General features: G+C 32.9%; 5 protein-coding genes across 13 annotated transcripts in view; all 5 read right to left on the bottom strand.

Annotated features, from left to right (window-relative positions):
* Window positions 1–4,580, bottom strand: part of LOC145960697 (BTB/POZ domain-containing protein 7) — a 52,529-nt gene extending 47,949 nt beyond the window's left edge. For 2 of the 7 annotated variants that reach the window (XM_083080329.1, XM_083080336.1), the window contains exons 1-9: window positions 4,373–4,579; window positions 3,072–3,329; window positions 2,361–2,743; window positions 1,659–2,209; window positions 1,414–1,577; window positions 950–1,334; window positions 717–869; window positions 489–645; window positions 38–216 (exon numbers count right to left, since the gene is read on the bottom strand). In XM_083080329.1, the coding sequence (XP_082936455.1) occupies window positions 38–216; window positions 489–645; window positions 717–869; window positions 950–1,334; window positions 1,414–1,577; window positions 1,659–2,209; window positions 2,361–2,743; window positions 3,072–3,310 (2,211 nt within the window). In that variant the 5' untranslated portion in view covers window positions 3,311–3,329; window positions 4,373–4,579. Of the gene's footprint in view, window positions 1–37; window positions 217–488; window positions 646–716; window positions 870–949; window positions 1,335–1,413; window positions 1,578–1,658; window positions 2,210–2,360; window positions 2,744–3,071; window positions 3,330–4,050; window positions 4,156–4,182; window positions 4,338–4,372 lie in introns of those variants that run through there. The other 5 variants (XM_083080335.1, XM_083080333.1, XM_083080334.1 and 2 more) reach the window with 5 other exon arrangements.
* An 849-nt stretch (window positions 4,581–5,429) lies between these two features.
* On the bottom strand, window positions 5,430–7,412 carry LOC145960954 (dehydrogenase/reductase SDR family member 4-like). Of its 2 annotated transcripts, none has more exons than XM_083080704.1 (5): window positions 6,797–7,412; window positions 6,459–6,636; window positions 6,048–6,275; window positions 5,810–5,944; window positions 5,430–5,725 (listed from the first exon to the last, which is right to left on the bottom strand). In XM_083080704.1, exons 1-5 carry the CDS (start codon window positions 6,910–6,912, stop codon window positions 5,555–5,557), a joined length of 828 nt encoding a protein of 275 aa, XP_082936830.1. In that variant the 5' UTR covers window positions 6,913–7,412; the 3' UTR covers window positions 5,430–5,554. The 2 variants fall into 2 exon arrangements, with proteins under 2 accessions (XP_082936830.1, XP_082936831.1); XM_083080705.1 differs by having other exon boundaries at window positions 6,459–6,631; window positions 6,797–6,916.
* A 152-nt stretch (window positions 7,413–7,564) lies between these two features.
* On the bottom strand, window positions 7,565–9,223 carry LOC145960953 (dehydrogenase/reductase SDR family member 4-like). Its single transcript, XM_083080703.1, has 5 exons — window positions 9,005–9,223; window positions 8,666–8,843; window positions 8,257–8,481; window positions 8,016–8,150; window positions 7,565–7,931 (listed from the first exon to the last, which is right to left on the bottom strand). The coding sequence occupies exons 1-5, from the start codon at window positions 9,127–9,129 to the stop codon at window positions 7,761–7,763; spliced, it is 834 nt and encodes a 277-aa protein (XP_082936829.1). The 5' UTR covers window positions 9,130–9,223; the 3' UTR covers window positions 7,565–7,760.
* Window positions 9,224–9,903: 680 nt separating this feature from the next.
* Window positions 9,904–13,970, bottom strand: LOC145960952 (spermine oxidase). Its single transcript, XM_083080702.1, has 3 exons — window positions 13,654–13,970; window positions 12,176–12,716; window positions 9,904–12,101 (listed from the first exon to the last, which is right to left on the bottom strand). The coding sequence occupies exons 1-3, from the start codon at window positions 13,871–13,873 to the stop codon at window positions 11,252–11,254; spliced, it is 1,611 nt and encodes a 536-aa protein (XP_082936828.1). The 5' UTR covers window positions 13,874–13,970; the 3' UTR covers window positions 9,904–11,251.
* A 702-nt stretch (window positions 13,971–14,672) lies between these two features.
* Window positions 14,673–16,239, bottom strand: LOC145960956 (ribosome biogenesis protein NSA2 homolog). Of its 2 annotated transcripts, none has more exons than XM_083080706.1 (2): window positions 15,999–16,239; window positions 14,673–15,598 (listed from the first exon to the last, which is right to left on the bottom strand). In XM_083080706.1, exon 2 carries the CDS (start codon window positions 15,554–15,556, stop codon window positions 14,777–14,779), a length of 780 nt encoding a protein of 259 aa, XP_082936832.1. In that variant the 5' UTR covers window positions 15,557–15,598; window positions 15,999–16,239; the 3' UTR covers window positions 14,673–14,776. The 2 variants fall into 2 exon arrangements, with proteins under 2 accessions (XP_082936832.1, XP_082936833.1); XM_083080707.1 differs by lacking the exon at window positions 15,999–16,239 and adding an exon at window positions 15,701–15,854.
* Window positions 16,240–22,241: the final 6,002 nt, after the last annotated feature.

Genomic DNA, 22,241 nt, shown 5'->3' on the forward strand with positions numbered 1-22,241 from the left:
TAAAATTAAAAGTAAAGTAAAAACGGTAAATACTCACCTCCAGAAGATCGGCCACAGTATCAGGTAAATTGAATTCTCTGACAACGCGTAGTCGTACTTGCCGATTGATTTCGTGTCGCGAAGAAAGTGGCAAGCTTATGGCCCGCTGACAACTCGGCGATTGCTTCAGTTTCTGTTCCCGTTTTAGCATTGCAGCCATCGTTGCAGAATCTGGCACTACAATCAATCATTTTTTTATTTTTTATTAATCATCAATTAAATCCAAATCATTATTTTGTCTTTTATCGATTCTCTCATTTATATATATATACTCTATTCAATATTAAAGATATCATTAAAATGTTTATTTTCCTATACGGCTTATATATCGGCACAAAGTTAAGCTTTCATATCAAGATTGGATATAATAACCAAGTTTTTATAATATGTTATCTTTAGATTTTTGAAACATAATAATGTAATAGCATAATAACTAAATGTCGTAATACCTGGAAACGCTGCAGCGAGAACATCAACACCAGCGGTACCCATAGCTCGTGGTTTCTCCTCCACCATGTACAGCGCATCCGGTATATCCGCCACGTATCGCGGCCTTCGTAATCTCACTAAATCAGCTTCTTGGACCATCTGTTCTTCCACCAAGGACTAATAGCCAATAAATATAATTCAGCATCGATAAATATGTTTCTAAAAGTTTAAAAAGTAGTCAGCATTACCTTGATCTCTTCATAATACGGCATGAATAGCCTTGGTCTCACGAAAAATCCGTTCTTTTTTCCGCCTCTTATCCAAGCATTCACCCGTAAATTGTCCCTTTCATCTCCTATCATGTGACTCGGCGGAGTTGAAACTAATCCTCTCCTAATAGCCTGAGATTATCGAATGTAATGTATCAACATGTAATTTTTATAGCAGTTTAAATTATTTTGCATAAGAAAAAACAATATACCTGTGCTAATGCTTCGCTATTTGGCGGCAATATATGATCTATTCTGACAAGCGGCAAAAGTTCGCTTAGTATCTCCCGTAATTCGATGTCGCTGAGATCTCTTTTCTTAATACCCTTTCTGGTCACGGAGTGCACGGTATGGCTAAGTAAATTAGGCTCCCGATCCTCCATTCGACGTACTAATTCGTGTTCGCCCCATTTGAGCACTGCCTGCAGTACTTCAAGTTCGCTCGCTTGTAAAAAATGACTCTGTAATACATTCGCTAAATGGGCATGATCTAATTGATGAAGAATCGAGGACGAAGCGATCGGCTGAAATTCTTCTCTTAAGTAATGTAATGCTTGTCTGTGCACCCATGCTGATCCGTGAGGTTGACTGCCCCACCTGTACATATAACACAATTTTTTCTATGTAACAAACTTCCAATATTCGCAGAAAATCAGTCAGTAATAAAAAGACCTACTTAAGAACAGTCGGTAGCGATTCCAAAGTGAGATATTCCAAAATAAGATCCTCGCAACCTTGCGATAATATATCAAGCTCGAGAAATCGACCAATCTGATATAATTCCATCGCTTCTTCCAAGGGGCTCGGTCGCATTCGACCTGTATGTGTTAGAGCTTGAACCTATAAATTTTAAACAAGAGCATTAGTAACGTATAAAAATAAAGCACAAAATATTTTCATGCCTAATATTAAAATTTTTACCTCTCCCAAGCTACCAGCACTGTTTCCGCAACCACTTCCTCGCAATATTAATGATAAGTCGACGGTATCTAGATACACAGCGTGTAACAAGACCCTGGCATATCGTTTAGGTATTACACTTTCATCCAACACTATTCTAGTAGGTATATGAAGCGCCCTTTCTGTGTGATCCTCGCCCGATCTAGTCCGTCTTTGTATTAAATTTCTAAAGAAAGGAGATCTCGCGGAGAGTATCGCTTTGTGACATGGCAGCTCTAATTTGGGGCGAAATCCATACTCCGAACTTCCGCTATCCGGTCTTTGATAATCGCTGTCCGAGGTGAATACGAGAGCGGCATCTGCATAATCACCAGTATCCAGCAAATATCTGAGATCATGCTCCAATGGATTTGGAGTTCCAAATTCGTCGCCGAGTCGCCGGAGTAGATTCGCTTCCAATGTTGCATCGTGCGGACAAATATCACCAGTGTAAAGATACCGTAATAACGCTGAGAACATTTGCACTTCGAGATGCGGAGTCCTTAACTCTAAACATATCCTAGCACCATATCCTGCAATTTTTAACGAAATATATTTACTTAGCAATACAATGTCTTAAATAATATTACACTTTATATCAAACAGTAAAAAATTTACTATAAAATGAGAAATCTTATTTTCAGAAAGATTTTAAATTACAACATATTATTATTAGATATGTACCAGGACAACCCGCCAATAGATCCCTAAAGTATGGGCATCTGGCAGAAAGAACGGCTCTGTGAACGGGAAAGCACGCTCCTCTATATACAAGATCTACATCCGAACAATGTTTGTAATCGTATAACATTGACAAGTCTTGCTTGAAAGTTGCAGCTGGCGGTCTAGCTAGTTCAGCTTGAACATGAAGATCTTTCAATGCAGCTAATGCCTCATACTCTTCAAGCAGAGCTGTTGCCTCCAGATGACTCCATGTGGACACTAAATCTCTAATAATTCTACCGTGATCGCACGCTTTAGAGGAGCGGCGTCTCCTAATAAATTTCTTGCGTAATGTTGCAAATCCTGTCATCTTCTTCTTTTTCTCTCTATACATGAATAAACAACTATAGGAAATTTGATGTGCGATCACATTTGTAACTTTCATCTTTGAATAATTCTCTCTCTCTGTTTATGCATTTATTTGAATTGAAGTATAATATTATAAATTACATATTTTTTTCTTTATATATATATGTTTTTTTTCAATATCTCTACACTTATTTCAGATCCTTTTTAAGATAATTATAAATCATAACTATATAGACATATTATAAAATGTAAACAAAAAATATTTCAGTTATTTAGAATGATAGCATTGTAATTATATGAACATTATAATTACATTTATTTAAAGAACAGTAACAGTGAATTAAATAAATATTGATAATGTACCTAACTGCAATGCCATGTTGCTCTGGACTACTTGACGCTGAGAGTCTGGCTGCTTGGACCGAATCTCCACCTACGTTGGTGATGCTTGATGATGCAGAAGCACCCATTCTATGTGTCATGTGAGAGGCATCTCCACGCTGTCTTCTCATAAACCAGGAATCCCTTTTATCAGTACTATCTATACTACTTATGCGTCTGCGTTGCAACACACACGGTGTCAAAATACGAAGTACATTCATTGCTCACCCAGACGATAGCCTAAAACAAATCAATAGCAATCAATCCAATAATAATCTAATAATAGTTTACTAGAGCAGAGCATACTTAGTGCAAAATTAAAAAATTCAATCTATATTTTATAATATAATTCTAAAAATATATTATAATCAAATTGATTCAAGATTTAATGCACAAGCAAGTAATTTATATAATATATAATATACCAAGTAAATAATATTTTTGTCTCATTCTTAATTATATAACTATCTGTATTTGTCTTTTCTTTTAATTTTACAAAATTATACCTAATCATCAATTTTGAAATATGTGAAATTATTATTATTAGATTTTTATTTTATTTTGCAAATGCGTCAGATTATTCAAATAATTAAATAGACCAACTTATTTTGAGCAAAAATTCCTATATCAGATCACATTGAAAATAAGCACAGGCACTCAAATATGTCATAAAAATTGCTCAAACCAATTTGAATGTGTATATATTGCCTGTGAAAACAATTAACACTCCGACGTGTTTGCGCGAAAACACGTTTGAGTGCGTAAACGGGTCTTTAAATTAAGATCGAGCAATGGAGTGGAGATTGACATATTGATAATGCATCGCATGGCAACAGATTTCCGCGAATCCTCCGAAGGGCCATCGCCATCCAGACCCAATGAGAGGGAAGAAAAATCGTCGAAGAGAGTCTCCGCGAGTTCGCGGGAACTTAATTATGCTGCGTGAGAAGAGTACACATACGTATACACTCTCCGTTTGACATACATGTCAAAGCTGAGACGGCGAACGCGGTACAAATAAAGCGCGTCGTGTCAGTCGACGATGATGCACAGGATGAACGAGAATCGCGCACAGGGAGAACGGTTCACTCACCTTCGCGGGAAGGAAAAGGAGAAAGATACGGGGCAGGCATGTGACACGAACGAGACGCGCGAACGCGACAACGCTGGTGAACGCGGGATACACGCGCAAAACATCGCCATCGCTGCACTCGCGAAACTCGACGAAACGAGATCCGGGGCGGGGAGGGTGGGAGGTAACGAACGCTCGGCGTCATCATTACCTGGGCCTCCGGGACTGGTGCTCCTCGTATCCATATTATTTGCGATCACACGCGACACTCGGCCGTACGAAAAACTGGCATGACGGACGACGATCATCATCACAAAGCACGACGGCCATGTTTATAGCTTGCGCGAGCGAACGTATCCCGTTTGCGTGCGTATCGTGTGTATCGTGCGTGTGGTAAATAAAAGCGAAGCGAGAGTCAAGCGTGGCGCCCTCCTTCCGAAGGCGCGGGATTCGAGAGCTCGAATCGCGAACGAATCGATTGCGACGACTAACGTCACGCGAGGGACGCCTCGCGCCGTCAAACGTCAACGCTGCCGTCATCGCGCGTCTTTGTGACGTTGACGTTTGATCGGCCGCAAGCGCCGAGCGATTCTCCTCGGAATCGGAAGGTTTACTCGCGATTGATCGAAGCGAACGATCATTCATTCACGACGGCGTCGAAACTTTCGTGTATTTACGTCTGTGACATTTTTAGGAGGGAACAGGTGTTTTGAAAAATTATTTCGCGGTAGAGATACATTTCGGGCACTATTCGTAGCAGATGCATTCAATCAAATCAATGCGCAGCTTCTTGCACTGTGACGTCACGGGATTAATTCATGGCGGGTAATCATCCTCGTGTCGATCATGAAAATGTCTCTTTAGGAAAAAGCGTGCGAAAGATCTCTTGATTTGTATTTTCTTTGCATTTAAAGTTAAATAAAATCAGTTTAATTTACATTTTACGAGGGACAATCGGTCCAGTTATTTGTTGTATAATACATATATGGGAGGCCTTTTCTTTGTTACTCTATGTACTTATCTATTATTTTACAATTCTTCAATTATATTATATATATATATATATATATATATATATATATATATATATATATATATATATATATATATATATATATATATATAAAATCATATCTTATATGAGCGATACAACTTTATATGTATATAATTATATGAAACAAATTTTATATTAAAAAAACCATTTACTGTTATATTTATATAAAAGGAAATTTTTGTTCTTTAATATTTTTAAATTATATTATTAAATATTTTTATATTATATATTAAATATTTTTATTACTAAATATCTTTATATTATATTTTGTATTATATTTTCCATTTTTATATATTTCTTATATTATATATATTGGAATAAAGTTACTGTAAAATAAGTTTAGAGTCTTGACTTCATACCACCAGATACCACTATAGTTTCACCAGTGATGTAAGAAGCATCACTACTTGCTAAAAATGCAGCTACACTTCCAATTTCATCCGGCATTCCTAGTCTTCTCATACTAATTTGTGATATAGCAACATCATGAGTTTCCTCCAATTCGTACAACTAAAATCACAACAAATTCATGTATAAGAAGTTATTTTTTAACAAAGCAATGGATTGAACCTAAAAATGATAATGGAAAAATACCGGTTTTGAAAACTTGGTCTTTATTATTCCTGGTGCAATACAATTTACACGAATCCCATCAGGTGCAAGCTCTTTTGCAGTAATTTTAGTTAGACCCAGTAAAGCAGTCTTGCTAATTGAATATACACCTAGTGACTAAAAAAAATGCTATATTAATAAAATATGATTTCTTATTATTAAAGGTTCCTTTAGTATCAATAAAGGATATAAAAAATAGGACAAATTTTTTTAAACTCACACTAAAAGGATTATTATATCCAACAACTGAAGATATGATAATAATAGAAGGTGATTTACTGCATTTAAGAAGCAGTAAAGAGTCTTTTATAAGCAAGAATGTAGATTTGACATTGATATCAAAAATTTTGTCCCATACTTCCTCAGTGCTCTCTAATATGGGGTCAACTGTTGGGTTAGCAGCTGCATTAGATACCAGAATATCCAAACCTCCAAAATTTACTTTTGTCTGCAATTTTTTAGAATTTTGTCTGAATTTTTAATATGTACTAACATATAATTACATTTAAATGATAAAATAATCTATTATGATATTAATTGGAGAAAAAATGTATTATATTAGAAAAATTTAAATGTTTTTGAAAAAAAAAATTGCTACACATATATACAATTAACACTTGTTATAACTTACTTTTTCAAACAAATTTTTTCTATCTTCTGCCTTTGCCACATGGCAGACAGTACCTTCAACTTGTAATCCCTCGGACTGAAGTTCTTCCACAGCCTTCTTCACATTCGATTCCTTGCGACTGCTGATCATTACTTTAGCACCTTCTTGTGCTAAACGTTTTGCTATGGAAAATCCTATTCTGTGGAATACAAAGCACAATTTGAGCATAATATTCAGTTGTATATAACTATCTTTGTAAGAACAAATAAGAAAAATTCTAAATTTTTCATGGAGTGACATTTTTTTATTGTGTATACAGAATGTTCGAGTTAACTACAAATATGATTTTCTTATATTACCCATCTGTAGATGCTGTCACGAGTGCGACTTTTTCCTCTAATCGGTTGCATTTTATCGAAGAAGATGCATTAGTACCGAAAGTTCGGACACTTTGGTTTATTGCAGTACGCAACATCTTTCTCGTAAAAAGCGTGAAACACAACGTTCTTCGTGATGCGATAGAATATTATTACAAATCATGACTTATAGAAATAGACTGCGCATCCCTATACAAAGACTGTCTTAAACATTAGAAAAGGGATAGCGGTCAGATCTCTTTCTCTCTCGCACCATTGAAGGAGAGGGGATATCACCGCTGGAGGAGAATGAACAGAAAAGCTACAAAATACGCTTTTCTGCATAGACAAATGCGCTTTTCTGTTCATTCTCCTCCAGCAGTGATATCCCCTCTCCTTCAGGTGTGAGAGAGAAAACGATCCGACCGCTATCGCTCTCTCTCTCTCTAATGTTTAAACAGTCTTTTGTACAGGGATGCGCAGTCTATTTCTATAAGTCTAAGGTCATGACAAATTAACTTTCTGTTAATCATATGCGTGAAACACAATGTTCATCGTGATGCGGTAGAATATTCTACAAGTCATGACAAATTATCTTTCCAACTTTTAATCATATGCAACACGTGGTAAAAAAATATATGTGATATCAGAAAGAAACTTAAGAGGGACCATGTAAGCGGAAATAAGTTATTTGTTGTATAATACATATATGAGACTTTTCTTTTTTACTCCATATAATATTTATCTATTATTTTACACTTCTTTCTTCAATTATATAATATATATATTTTTTATTATATCTTATATGAGCAATACAACTTTATATGTATATAATTATATGAAACAAATTTTATTTAAAAATCATTTAATGTTATATTTATATCAAAGAAAAGTATTATTATACAAGGCTAGAGATATTATATGTAGAAAATGTATCCAGTATGTATAAAATTACTGTAAAATAAGTTTAGAGTCTTGACACCATACCACCCGATGCCACTATAGTTTCCCCAGTAATGTAAGAAGCATCACTACTTGCTAAAAATGCAGCTACACTTCCAATCTCATCCGGCATTCCTAGTCTTCTCATACTAATTTGTGATATAGCAACATCATGAGTTTCCTCCAATTCGTACAACTAAAATCACAACAAACTCATGTATAAGAAGTTATTTTTTAACAAAGCAATGGATTGAATCTAAAAATGATAATGGAAAAATACCGGTTTTGAAAATTTAGTCTTTATTATTCCTGGTGCAATACAATTTACACGAATCCCATCGGGTGCAAGGTCTTTTGCAGTAATTTTAGTTAGACCCAGTAAAGCAGTCTTGCTAATTGAATATATACCTAGTAACTAAAAAAATGCTATATTAATAAAATATGATTTCCTATTATTAAAGGTTCCTTTAGTATCAATAAAGAATATATAAAAATAGAAGGACAAATTTTTTTAAACTCACACTAAAAGGATTATAACCAGCAACTGAAGATATGATAATAATAGAAGGTGATTTACTGCATTTAAGAAGTGGCAAAGAGTCTTTCATAAGCAAGAATGTAGATTTGACATTGATATCAAAAATTTTGTCCCATACTTCCTCAGTGCTATCTAATACGAGGTCAACTGTTGGGTTAGCAGCTGCGTTAGATACCAGAATATCCAAACCTCCAAAATTTGCTTTTGTCTGCAATTTTTTAGAATATATCTGAATTTTTAATATGTACTAATATATAATTACATTTAAATAATAAAATAATCTATTATGATATTAATTGGAGAGAAAAAATGTATTATATTAGAAAAATTTAAATGTTTTTGAAAAAAAAAATTGCTACATATATATAAAATCAACATGTGTTATAGCTTACTTTTTCAAACAAATTTTTTCTATCTTCTGCCTTTGCCACATGGCAGACAGTACCTTCAACTTGTAATCCCTCGGACTGAAGTTCTTTCACAGCCTTCTTCACATTCGATTCCTTGCGACTGCTGATCATTACTTTAGCACCTTCTTGTGCTAAACGTTTCGCTATGGAAAATCCTATTCTGTGGAAATTCAAAGCACAACTTGAGCATAATATTCAGTTTTATATAACTATCTTTGTAAGAACAAATAAGAAAAATTCTAAATTTTTCATGGAGTGACATTTTTTTATTGTGTATGCAGAATGTTCGAGTTAACTACAAATATGATTTTCTTATATTACCCATCTGTAGATGCTGTCACGACTGCGACTTTTCCCTCTAATCGGTTGCATTTTATCGAAGAAGATGCATTAGTACCGAAAGTTCGAACACTTTGGTTTATTGCAGTACGCAACATCTTTCTCATAAAAAGCGTGAAACACAACGTTCTTCGTGATGTTGCACGATATTATTACAAGTCATAGCAAATTTTATCATATGCAATCACGTGATAAATATATACATATATATGTTATACATATAAGAATGAAAGAACACGAGGCACGAGAAGAATTAAAAGGGAGCATGACTTTCAATATCAAAGTAAATGTGTGATCCAAGCAAACAACTACTTACAGAATACTTAACATAAAAATAAAAATCAGATTATTTTAGTAAATATTGGAAATCGCCGATATGCAATAATATTTATTAATGTAATTTTAATGTAATTTTAAATATCATGATCTTAAGGAAAGTAATATTAAATATTAATTTATTTATTGCAAAAATTTAAATAAAAAATCAACGTAAATTTTTGAATGTCCATAATAATTTAAAATACATATAAAAAGAAAATTGAAATGATTTGATAGTAAAATTTCCATCGTTGCATTATTAAAATATGAAATGCATTTAGAATAGAATTTAAGTAACTCTTAACATACCAAGTTATTTTCATAGAATGTTATAGAATATTTATAAAATTATCTCCTCTTTTTTGTCTTCTGAATTTTATATTGAACTATACTACTTCTATAGATGTACATCTGTAGAATTTTATTAACGATAACAAATTGATGAAAATGAATATTTTAACATAATTTAAATTTTTTCAAAGAACAGTTATAGTAATTCTTTATAAAATATTTTTTATAAATATAATCAAAAAGGGGGAAATAACTTTCTTTTCAGACGGATATAATAGCTCAAAGCGTTTTCCACTTTCGTTTTTGATATATATTAATTTTCTTGACATTTTCTATATAAATAATGTTTTTATAAAATAAATAAGAAATTTTTCGGTCAAATGTCTATCAGACATTCCTCTTTTTTTTCATATTCTGAATATACACTCTTACAATTACAATATTTTTCTTTCAAAAACTTTGTAAAATAATCAAGTCACTTATTCCACATTAATATTCGTTTTAATATGAAGTGCAGCATTTGTTAATAAACAATTCTACTCTTATAAGTTTTTTGGAGATTTACATATATATTAATAACTCTTGCAATTTTTTCAAGTAGATATTTTCTATCTTTTCCATTCATTTAGTATTTCAAGAGTTGATACTAATTCGATGGCATATAACATCTACTACAACATAACATATAGTAATGTAAAATAATATAAAATAAGTAGAATATCTGTTCTATTTCATAGAAAAAATCATTTCAATGTCATCATGTTGTACACAATGTTAGCATAATTTTGTTACCAAGTTTGGTCAAAAAAAAACTTACTATTATTTATCAAATACATCGCTCTTGCATATCTTTTAAATTGACTAGATTAAGTTAATATATAACAACTTTGTTTACTAAACAATAAATATAGGTGATAGGTGATAACAAAGAAGTCAAGCAAGCGAATAATTTACATTTCATAGTACAAGAAAATTGAGAATAAAAAGTATACGCTTTTCAACTTCTTATAAATCTCACTACTAATTTTTGTATATATTGTGTATGTGTGTGTGTATTATATACATGCACATACATAATAATTAAAAATATCGTTATGTCTCGCGCAAATAGAATTAGGCTCATCCATATAAATTCGACTGGATCCGATATACTATCTACACAAGATTAGCAAAAACATTTATACTAATTCACGCGACTTTATAAAATAAGTGCACGAACACTTAAAAAATATCTGTGTCGTTATATTTAAAATATTTTCGCGTCTGAATGAAATAATGTCCGTGCCGAATCATAAATCATTTGTAACATTCACATACATATGTTGATTACTCACAATATCAATGACATTGATGTCATGGATTTGCCTATCTTATCTCGATTTTATTCGCATTATTCGTTCATGGCACAATGTATGCAATATATACGCCTCATTCGCATAATCCGTAATTTGCAGTCTTAAAACTTTAAAAAGCACCATTATGTACATGATGTGTATAGAGATGATAGTTTCGCATTACAGTATTTACAAAATGAAAGTAATCGCGCGTAAACGTAATGTATACATAGCCGCTAAATACATCTTTAATCATACATGTTTCTTTTTCAAGAAAAAGCGTGCATTAATTCAGAGAAATGCCTTGTATCCACGAACTGAGATCACTAGTGTCCTCGCAGCTAAGATTCAACGCGTGCTTCTCGCTCTGTTTGACGCCTAAGAGTAATTCAGCAGCCGTTCGACCGGTCAAGTATGCTCCGTGTACCGTGCTGTAGAACGAGGAATGAGTGTGTTCACCCGCGAATGCCACCAAAACTTTAGCCGTTCCGTCCGTCTCATCTTCCACTTTCTCCTGGATCAATGGCTCGGCCAAACTTCTGATGTCCAATTGACTCGCTCCGACAGCCATCGCGGTATAGGAACCTCGCGTAAAGGGTTGCGAATGCCACGTAGTGCGTAGGCAGCTTTTCGGAGTCGGTACGAAAGGATCGTTGAGGAATCGCCGCAGAATCGTCGTGCACACTTCCGCCACTTCCGTTGTACTCAGTTTCTCCATGTGTTCCGCCGCGCGACCGGATATCCAACCGAGCAGCAACGTATCCGAGATTTTAATGAACGAGTATATCTTCCTGAACCAGGTCTTGCTAATGTCCCGCTTGTCCGCTTCAGATAATCGCTCGTCATCCCAGAGGAGCATCACCTCCGAGACACCGGGATTCAGGAAAGGTCGTTCGTATTCGAGAAAGATTTTATTCACTGTACCGAACATCAGTCTATTTATCGCCTCGAGTTTATAAGCCGGCAACGATGGTTCAAACAAGTCCGAAGCTGTCCTTTTCAAAACGCCCAACGGTAATGTACATACTACGTGTTCCGCGGTAATCGTCTTTCCGTTTTCACATTGTACTTCTATAAGGCTATTCGATTTAGAATCAGAGTTTCCCGCAGGATCGACGTCTTTCTGGGGACGCCACCTAAAATAGACTATTTTATAGCACTAGTACATATTCAACACATTTGCCATATGATCAATAACTGCAAAACTCACCTAATCTTTGTCACAACATGCCGGGTAAGAATACAACTCTTTGGTATGTGCTTCGAAACAGGTTCCAATATAGCACTGTACCCGTTTGGAAGACTAATATTTCCGCCTTGAAGCTCATCATAGGAGCCCATTTCCAGGAGGTCCACTTCATCCATGCTGTCGCAGCCTGTAACGCAGGTCTCCCTCTTGAGTAGACAATCAAAGATCAGTTGTCTCACTCGTCGTTGTTCAAGTGGCAAGGACGAAAGATATATCTCCGCTTCCAATGCAATGTGCGCCCCTACACTAGTTATACCATCTGGAGGACTGTATGTGCTTAGAAAATACTCTTCGCATCGTCTCAAAAAGCACACATAAGCCTCGTAAATCTCCCGCAAGACGGGAAATGGTAATTGTTTCCCATCCTCCAGTGCAGCCACTACTTTATGAGGTTTCGGCACGTGTACGATATCTATTAAGCCATTTGCCATTGCTAGTTCAAACATTGGATTACCTAGTACACCATGGATCCAATTTGCCCCTAATTCAACGTTTTCATTGCCTAGACAAAAAGATAAAGTAAAAAGTTGTATTATTTTCTATAATTTTTCTTTAAGTAATAAGGATTTACAATATCATTGTTTTTATATAAAGTAACTCTTTTAATATTATAATCTCTTTTTGCTTTAAAATTTTAAATAAGAATATTATATGTATAATGATAATTAAATTATATTATATAATTATAATTATATTATTATATGTATAATGATATAAAGATGAATCTACAAGACTAACAAAAAGGCTATTCATGTTTTTATTATACCAATTTATTAAGTATAAATCTCTCTTTTGCTCTATTTTTTATTTAAGAAACATATGCATTGTTACTTTGCAAATTAATTTTGCCAAAATAATTGACAAAAAGTTACCCTATGTACAATTATAAATTCTACTAATTAACATTATACATATAATTTTAATTTGCTCCAAAAAACTGATACTCTTTTCTTCTCTTGCATAGCGTGGTTTCATATATTCTGTGTCTAATTTTTCTACATCATTATTAATTTATATCACAAATTTCCAAAGTAAACAAACTTAAATGTTTAAGTATATTTCACAATTATAATTGCAGAGTATGTCCCATACGCATTGTTACTTTGAAAATTAATTTTGCCAAAATAATTGACAAAAAGTTACCCTATATACAATTATAAATTCTACTAATTAACATTATACATATAATTTTAATTTGCTCCAAAAAACTGATACTCTTTTCTTCTCTTGCATAGCGTGGTTTCATATATTCTGCGTCTAATTTTTTTACATCATTATTAATTTATATCACAAATTTCCAAAGTAGACAAACTTAAATGTTTAAGTATATTTCACGACTATAATTGCGGAGTGTATCGCATTCGTATCATATCGTGGAGCAAATTAATTCGAAAGCAAATCACACAAACACCGTCGAGGAGAGGTTAGGCCAACCGTACCGATTGGAACAGCAACGATGCGTCCGCCTATTCGTCCGCGCGCTTCGACGATGAGAAAATCCGTCTCGCTGTTCTTCAATAAGTGAGTCGCCGCCGACAGCCCGGCCATACCGGCACCGATAATCAGGATCTTGCACGAGAGTCGATCATCCTCCGAATTATTTGTGGATTCCGCCATGTTCGTCACATATGACCGATCTGACCGATATCGGTTGTCCATAGACGTAGGAAGAGATCCTTCTGCGTTCCAATATTCATTCAGATTGTCAGCCGATTGATACGTCGCCAATTGGCCAATTCAAAATAGATATCTCTGATTGGTCAATCGTTGCTGGTTACCCTAGGCACAGGTCAATATAATTGGCTGTGGTCAATCGCAACGTGGTCAAACGGGACACTTCCCGGCGGTAGACACGAAGCGGGATCTTATATCGCATTTATTAAAGAACATGTTTTTTAATAAAACCTTTTTTTATTTAAAATAATATAATATATCTGTATTCCGGAATATAGAGATAAAATGAGAGTGGATGAATGAATGAAAATAAGAAATGTATTGTAAATCAAGCCGAAGGTATGGATTAAAATAAATAATATAAAATTTCAATAAAAAGTAATTATAGAAATTCAATAAAGAATAAATTATAGAATGTCAATAAAAAAGTTGCAATAAGAAAGTTTTAAATACAAAATTAATTTCCTAAAATACATATTACATAATTATATATGTGAAAGAATTAGTTTATATAGTTATTTTTTAGGACTTAATTTGTTTTCTTTTATCTCTTGAGAAAAATTATTTGCATCATATCAATAGATTGAAGAAGTATGGGATTAATATGTGCTATACATATTGTTTAAAAAAAGCCGTGACATACGTATATTGAAACCCAAACACAATGCTATCACACTATAAAAAAATATTTAGTATATAATATGCACTATAGAACTTATATATTTGTGTGAAGAAGTAATTGTTTCAAGGAGTATTCTAAAAATAAAGAAATAATTCTGTAATATACAATGTATATTATATTTTTTTATATTAAGATTTTTATTTCAAAAATAACAGTCATAACACCTAAGAATAAAAAAAGTAAATAAATAACAATTATACTGTTCTCTATACAAGCAGGACAGCATTAATGCATCCATCATTTTCAGGATTATTTGTAACTTGCGCAAATTTCCCCCACACTACTTTGCCTGACTGCGTTACAAGACCTAATTCCGAGATATTAATTTCGATAATAGTTCCTTTCGTGATAACGCCTAAACTCGTGTAAAGAGGAGAACTCGGATTTTTTTTGACACCGATTATTGGCAGGGAAAACGTTGCCTTTAATTCCGGATGAGTGACGTGCGCAGTTTTGAATCTCAGTGCCATTGGTCTGATGAATCTCTCAAATTTAGGCGGTTTTCTCGTGAAGTTTTCTCCAACAAAAGTCACTTTAGTTACCATCCTTTTCCATGATTTTCGTTTCGATTTTCCACTTCGCAATACTTTGAACACTTCAGATTCAGACTGCGCTCTTACTTTAGGGATTGGGACGTCCCATTTGCCAACCTTTTCCTTGCGTTTTTGCTTTATCATATTGGATAGTACTTTTGCACGATTGGTAACATTACGATCCAGCAGATATACAGGTAACGCTCCATCTGGTAGTTTATCAGATTTCTCTTTGACCTTCTTTTCCTCATGTGCTTTAATTTTCTTTTTCATCTGAATCTTTTCATTCCGTCTCTCTTTATTGAAGATCTTGGCCTTTATACCGCGTAAAGTACGAGCTTGCTCCGCTCGCTTGTGAGGTGCGCGAGCCTCTCTCTTCCTCTTTCTCTCTTCATAATCCAAACGCCGACCATAGAGTTTACGGTGCCTCTCAATATATTCGTTCTGTGGCATTTTTCTATGTAGTTTTTTGTTCTCACAATGGATTAATTTTTTCTGAAAAAGAAGTTATTACTTGAATGATTTCATGTGAGGGAAATAGAGGCTATTCATCCAACATGTCATCAAAAAGAAGTGTTAATCTCGAAGGATATTAACCCGATTGTTATCTTTGCCGAAGTTACAGTAATAAATTACAATCAAATGCAATGAACATTAGATGCTCTGTATTTAATTGAAGCACACAGATATATTGGGAAGACCGACACATGATCGGAAACACATTTGTCGCGTTTGGCCATGTGTTCTCAGTTACTTTCGCTGTATCGACATTTATAAGACGAAGTAAATTGTCAGGAATCTCGATAAAATTTCGATGCATCTTACATAGAAATAAACGTGATAGCGTCATGTTTGGGCTTTTTTCTAAATTACAGAAAACTACATCAAAACCTACCTTTGGTCTAGCAGCAAGAATACGAAATAGAACAACGATTAAAGAATATGCGAAGTAGAGAGAAGAATGAGAGGTGTCAGGGTCCGCTTTTAGGTGATCCTAGAATCCTATATAAAGGCCTATATAAGTCCCATGTAAGTCTTTGGTACAGGATTCTAGGTGATCCTCTGAATAACGAAGACAAATCCACGTTCTCAGAAGGTACACTGCGCGTCAACCGTCCTGCGGGGCAAGGGGAGCGTAGAACTGCCCAATCAGCCGCTGCTATGCTGCCAGTTGATTGGCCAGTTCTACCAGAGAGAAGACTGAGAGATGTCATGGCCTGTTTTTAGGTGATCCCTGAAAGCAGAGAGAAGCCTGAGAGGGACCACGCTGCCATTTTTCATGGGACGCTTTTTCTACGTCGTACACTAGCGGCGCGTGCATCCATTTTACGCCGCCTGGAACTACATGGCCACATCCACTTTTAGATGCCGATAAAACAGTCGGTTTTGGTTCATGTCCGTGCTACATCCACAATTTATAGCTCAGAAATAACATCCCGCATATAGACGTAATTAAAATATACTTTGTTAGCTGCGCGATTTCTTTTCCACATTCAAGTACATATTATAAATATCAATATTAATGAGATGCTATTAATGAGAGCTATTAATGAAATAAGTTTGTGTAATATACGTGTGTAGGATATTTTCTCGTGAATATTATTCTCGATAGAAAACAGAAAAGATAAATTATATAAAATTCAATTTATTGAACGAACAATTAAAAACAATATTCAAAGACGTGGAAAGATAAACAAAGCTTCAATGTATAAGTCAACAATTAAATTATAAGATAAATCGCGATTTAAAATTCACGAGAAAACGCGACGAATAAATAAGTCGATAATATGCGGAATATTTGATCGCGATACGTATAATTTTTATAATATAATAATCGAAGCTCTCAATAGACACGTGCGCGATATAATTATTATCACTTAAATATAGAAAATCGAAAATATTTCAACAATCATTTGAGATCTGTAATGTTTGTGAATATGCAATTCAGCGACCGAATTACTGCGAATTTTTATAAGATATATCGCGATTTAAAATTCGCGATAAAACGCGAATAAACGATAAATAAATCCATAAAATTCAAAATATTAAATTGCAGATACGTGAGTGACATACCGATAATCCGATAAAAAGAGGAGCGATCTTAAAAATGGAGAACGATTAACATCTTGTTTCTACATCAGATTTCGCAACATCAATCTGCGAAGAAAGTTAAGTGATCCATTGAACGTCGGGAATTCCATCGTAGGAGGGAACGAATCCTGGATCTTCCGGACTATTCCCGATAGCAATGATTTCAGTATTAAATCAAAGACAATTATCCCTCGTCATTATTTTCAATTCACGAAATTGATATTCACGTCAGAAAACATGTTCTTCCATTACTAAGAAATATATTTCTTTATTGAAAATTAAATGGATATAACCTTTGTTATTGAAATGTGATTACGAACGATTATATTTATAAATAATAAAATACATGCATTATTGGAATTTGTGTTAAATGTGCGAACACATAATTTGGGGTACCGTCTGCGCGCGCGAGACGAATCGAACCCGATAACAGCAAGATTTAAAAAATTTCAATTCGAATAGTTTTCAAAATAAAATAAATGAAATAGTTTTAATTATATAATTAATTCTAGATTAATTATCTAGATTCTTATTCTTGTAACCGTTTAAATTAATAATTTTTTTTTCTTTTAATCAATATCTTACTGATATAAGGGTACCCATTCGATTCGTCTCTAAATTTTTAAGTATTCGCACATTTTATGTAACATTCATGTATAATTTCGCGTATATATAATATATCATATTAACAAAAATTATAAAAATATTTTGGATACGTTAATTTGTTCATGTATTTTATTATACATATATATAAAATGATATATATATCTGAAAACTAATATTCCAAATTGGCGATGGATGTCCAATACTTGCAAATAGTTTCTTAAAAGAAACTAAAAACTACTATTAATATCCCCAGTACCCGGAAATAATTTTTCAAATGAGATAATTAATTAATAATTAATAAAATATATTCGTTCGTAAACATTTTTATCAAAAAATTAATAAAAATTAATTACAATATGAAATTTCTTGAAAAATTAAAGTTTATACACAACGCTATATCCATATTTAATCTACTATTAAATTTTTCTGGCATTATATATATAGACAATAATAATACCAATCCTAATAATGATAGAACATTTTTAATGAAGAAAAAAAAAGATACATTTCTCTCATCTAAATATATATTATTTAAATTAATTCGACGTTAAAGAAGCGTATCGTCCTCGAATTACTAACGAAATCATTGCTTTCGGAAATTGCCAGGAAAACCTGGGATTAATTCTAATCTTACAATAAAAATTCCCAATTTTTAACAGGGCACCGAACTAAACGTCGCGAATGGATCTCACAAGAACCGATGAGAAATAATTCTCCATAATGAAAATCGTTTCGACTCCTCCGCGGTACGAGCAACTTTCATTAACGTTTATTTAACGGAAGGAACAACGATAACTCTTTTATTAAAACGACAATCTTGTCAAAGAACACGAAAGGAACGCGGGAAAAACACGGTGATTTCGCAACCGTAATTTATTAATTTATTTATGAATATTTTCCGATACGAAATTCGTAAGTATAAATGTAACTGAAAAACAAATTATTAAATTCATAATAATTAACTCGCGATTCCATAATATCGAAGATGATCGTTAAATTTTGTGAAGCTAATATTTAATCGTTGACTTATCACATCGAATCTTCACACTCTTATTCGATCATTCTGTATATTTAATTAGCAATATTTAGGAATATTATCTGACGAGAGGGACAGCGATAAAAATCTTTTGTTAAAACGATAATTTTGTATAAGAACTTGTATTAAAAATTTTATATTTGATCGCGCGATGTATATACTTAATATGTATACCTATACATTAGACGCCACTCCCGGTTTCCGTACGAGCGAAAATCCCATTTCACTTACGAAAATCAACTTCGAGCCAACCGGTCGGGATTGCAACGATACAACGAGCAAGGACTAAGCCCAAACCGGAAAGAAGACGAAACGATTGACGGAAATAGAGGAAAATGAAGTTCGCCAACTCTTTTTCGCGCATAATTATCCTATCTCGTATCGAACCTGGACCCGCTAAGCACGATTTCAGGTGCTCCGCCCGGACATATTATGCCTCTCGCGGTTGCTATATGCTACACCAGGCTAGTAGACGGCAAAAGAAGAGGATACCCACATTTTTTAAATGCTTACATTCAGCAATTTAGAAAATGGGGAGGCAACCCCTTTTACCGAGCGAAAATCGTGCCTAGGGGAATCCACTCGACTCCTCGACAGGGTTAACACACGCAGTGCGTGTGGCTGTAGACGAGCAAAGAGAAGGGACCCATTGACGACCATTCCGAGCAATCGATCGAGTTCTAACTAATTCGGGCCGAATCACTTGACGAAGCACGAAGCAAGAGTATACGTTGCGTAGCAACGTGTGCAAACTCGAAACATCCCAGTTAGTTGGCATCGGAAGTAGAAACTCGTGACAATAAGGAAATTGGGATTTTTATACGAAAAGTCCAACGCGGAAGCGCGAAAACGCGACGACGCGAAAATACTACAACGCGGAAATGCGGTAACGAAATGCCGCCGTCCGCGACACGTTGACGGCACCGACGATGGAAAGTCGATGACGCAATGTAACTCTTTTATTAAAACGACAATCTCGTCTAAGAACGCCAAAAAGAACGCGGGAAAAACATTGTGTTTTCGCAACCGTAATTTATTAATTTATTTATGAATATTTTCCGATACGAAATTCGTAAATACAAATATAACTGAAAAGCAAATTATTAAATTCATAATAATTAACTCGCGATCCTATAATAGCGAAGGTAACGCGAAGAGAACGCGGAAAGAACACGGTATTTTCGCAATCATAATTTAATAATTTATTTTAAGAATATTCAGTTCCGCGCGATATGGAATTCATAAATAGATAAATCTAACGGAAAGCATAAAAGCATCATTATATTTATAATAATTGACTCGCGATTCTACATTTTATATAAAAATTTTCCGAATTTATTAATGACTCTTTGATATGAAAATATAAACTTCTTTTACGAATATTTCAAAAATATATACTATAGAAACAAATATGTTAATTTAACGAATTAATATTATACGTATACTTACGTATAATCATATATATACATATAATATATACGTATAATCATTATACGTATACTTTCGATAACTTTTCGTGTAATTTACATAAGAATGTATTCACGTAATTTACAATCGTAAATACAATTTCATGTAATATAATTATAGTTATAATTGTATTTTATACAACTATGTCAATAATTAAAAATATCAATATTAGATTATAATTAATATACAATTATAACTATTTACAATTTACATCGTAAATAGACACAATACGATTTACAATCGTAAATACAATTTCATGTAGTATAATTATAGTTATAATTGTATTTTATACAACTATGTCAATAATTAAAAATATCAATATTAGATTGTAATTAATATACAATTATAACTATTTACAATTTACAAAACACAATTTATTAATTACAAAGTACAATTTACAAAATATAATTTATGATGTTATCAATATCAAATAAATGTACTCGATTTATTCAAATGTTTAATAACATAAATAATTTGATATTGATAACATTAACATTTGGACTTAATATTATAGCTATACATTAATTTACACATTTATATGATATATTTTTAATTTTTAAAATCAAATATAACATGCTAAAATATATCTTGAACATTTATAATTATGCAATTTGTTTAATCTTCTTGAAAATAATTTTGATAATTTAAATTTCATTTTTAGAACATTTTTAAAAATAAATTTAATTTAATTTTGTAAGAATAATTTTAAATTATTACAAAGAATTACAAAAGTATCTAAAATATACGTATAATATAAAATTTATTAAAAATTTCTACATAGTCCAAACAAGGCTGATTAGCGATGATGAATTACGCGATATTTATTATTAATAATCGACATACAATAATAGAATTTAAGAATAGAAATTGGTTTTATATAAATAACGCTTAAACATAAATAATCGTGATCAAAAGGGTCATTAATAAAATTATTGATAGTTTTTCCGATTGTAAAGGAAAGTATTTGCATTACTGGCGCATGTAGATTATTAATATTCAAAACGCGAAAAGATAGATCAAGCTTCGATGTAAATCAATGATTAAAGTACAAGATAAATAACAATTTAAAATTCGCGAGAGAGCGATAACGAATAAATAAATCGATTATTAGGAATAGTTGATTACGAGTTTATGCATAATTTTTGTAATATGATAATCGAAACCGCTAATAGACAGCGCGCGACATAATTATTATCAAACAAATGCAAAGATATTTCGAGACATTTGAGATTTATAATATTTGCGGATATAGAATTTATTACAAATTTTTAGAAGATAAATCGTGATTTACAATTCGCGAGAAGACGCGACAAATAAATCAATCGACAATATTCGGAATATTTGATTGCGATATGTATAATTTTTATAATATAATCGGAGCCCCTAATGGACACGCGTAATATAATTAATAGAGAATAACGGGTTTAATAGAGAATAACGGAACGAATAATTTTATCAAAGTCTCTCTCTAATAATTTAACTATCTAATTATATCATCTCTAACTATCGATGTATTAGTAAAGTTTAATAAGATTTATATAATGATTTAAATAATCGCGATTTTAATCATTAATAAAATTATCGATCATCTTCTTAAATAGTAAAAAAAATATTTGCACTATTAGCGCAGACTATAAAAGACAATATTCAAAGACGTGGAAAGGTAGACAAAGTTTCGACGTATAAGTCAACGATTAAATTATAAGATAATATTAAGTTATAAGATAAATCGCGATTTACAATTCGCGAGAAGACGCAACAAATAAATAAATCGACAATATTCGGAATATTTGATTGCAATATGTATAATTTTAATAATATAATCGGAGCACTTAATAGACACGCGCGATATAATTACTATCACGCACAAGTACAAAAATATTTCGACAGGTCTGTAATATCTGCGAATTTATTTGCGATTAATACGCTATTTTATAG

The sequence above is a fragment of the Camponotus vicinus genome, unplaced genomic scaffold (assembly GCF_025532165.1).
Source record: "Camponotus vicinus isolate PSW18456_S1 unplaced genomic scaffold, iyCamVici1.0 SCAF_10, whole genome shotgun sequence".
In the NCBI taxonomy this organism is placed as follows: Eukaryota; Metazoa; Arthropoda; class Insecta; order Hymenoptera; family Formicidae; genus Camponotus; species Camponotus vicinus.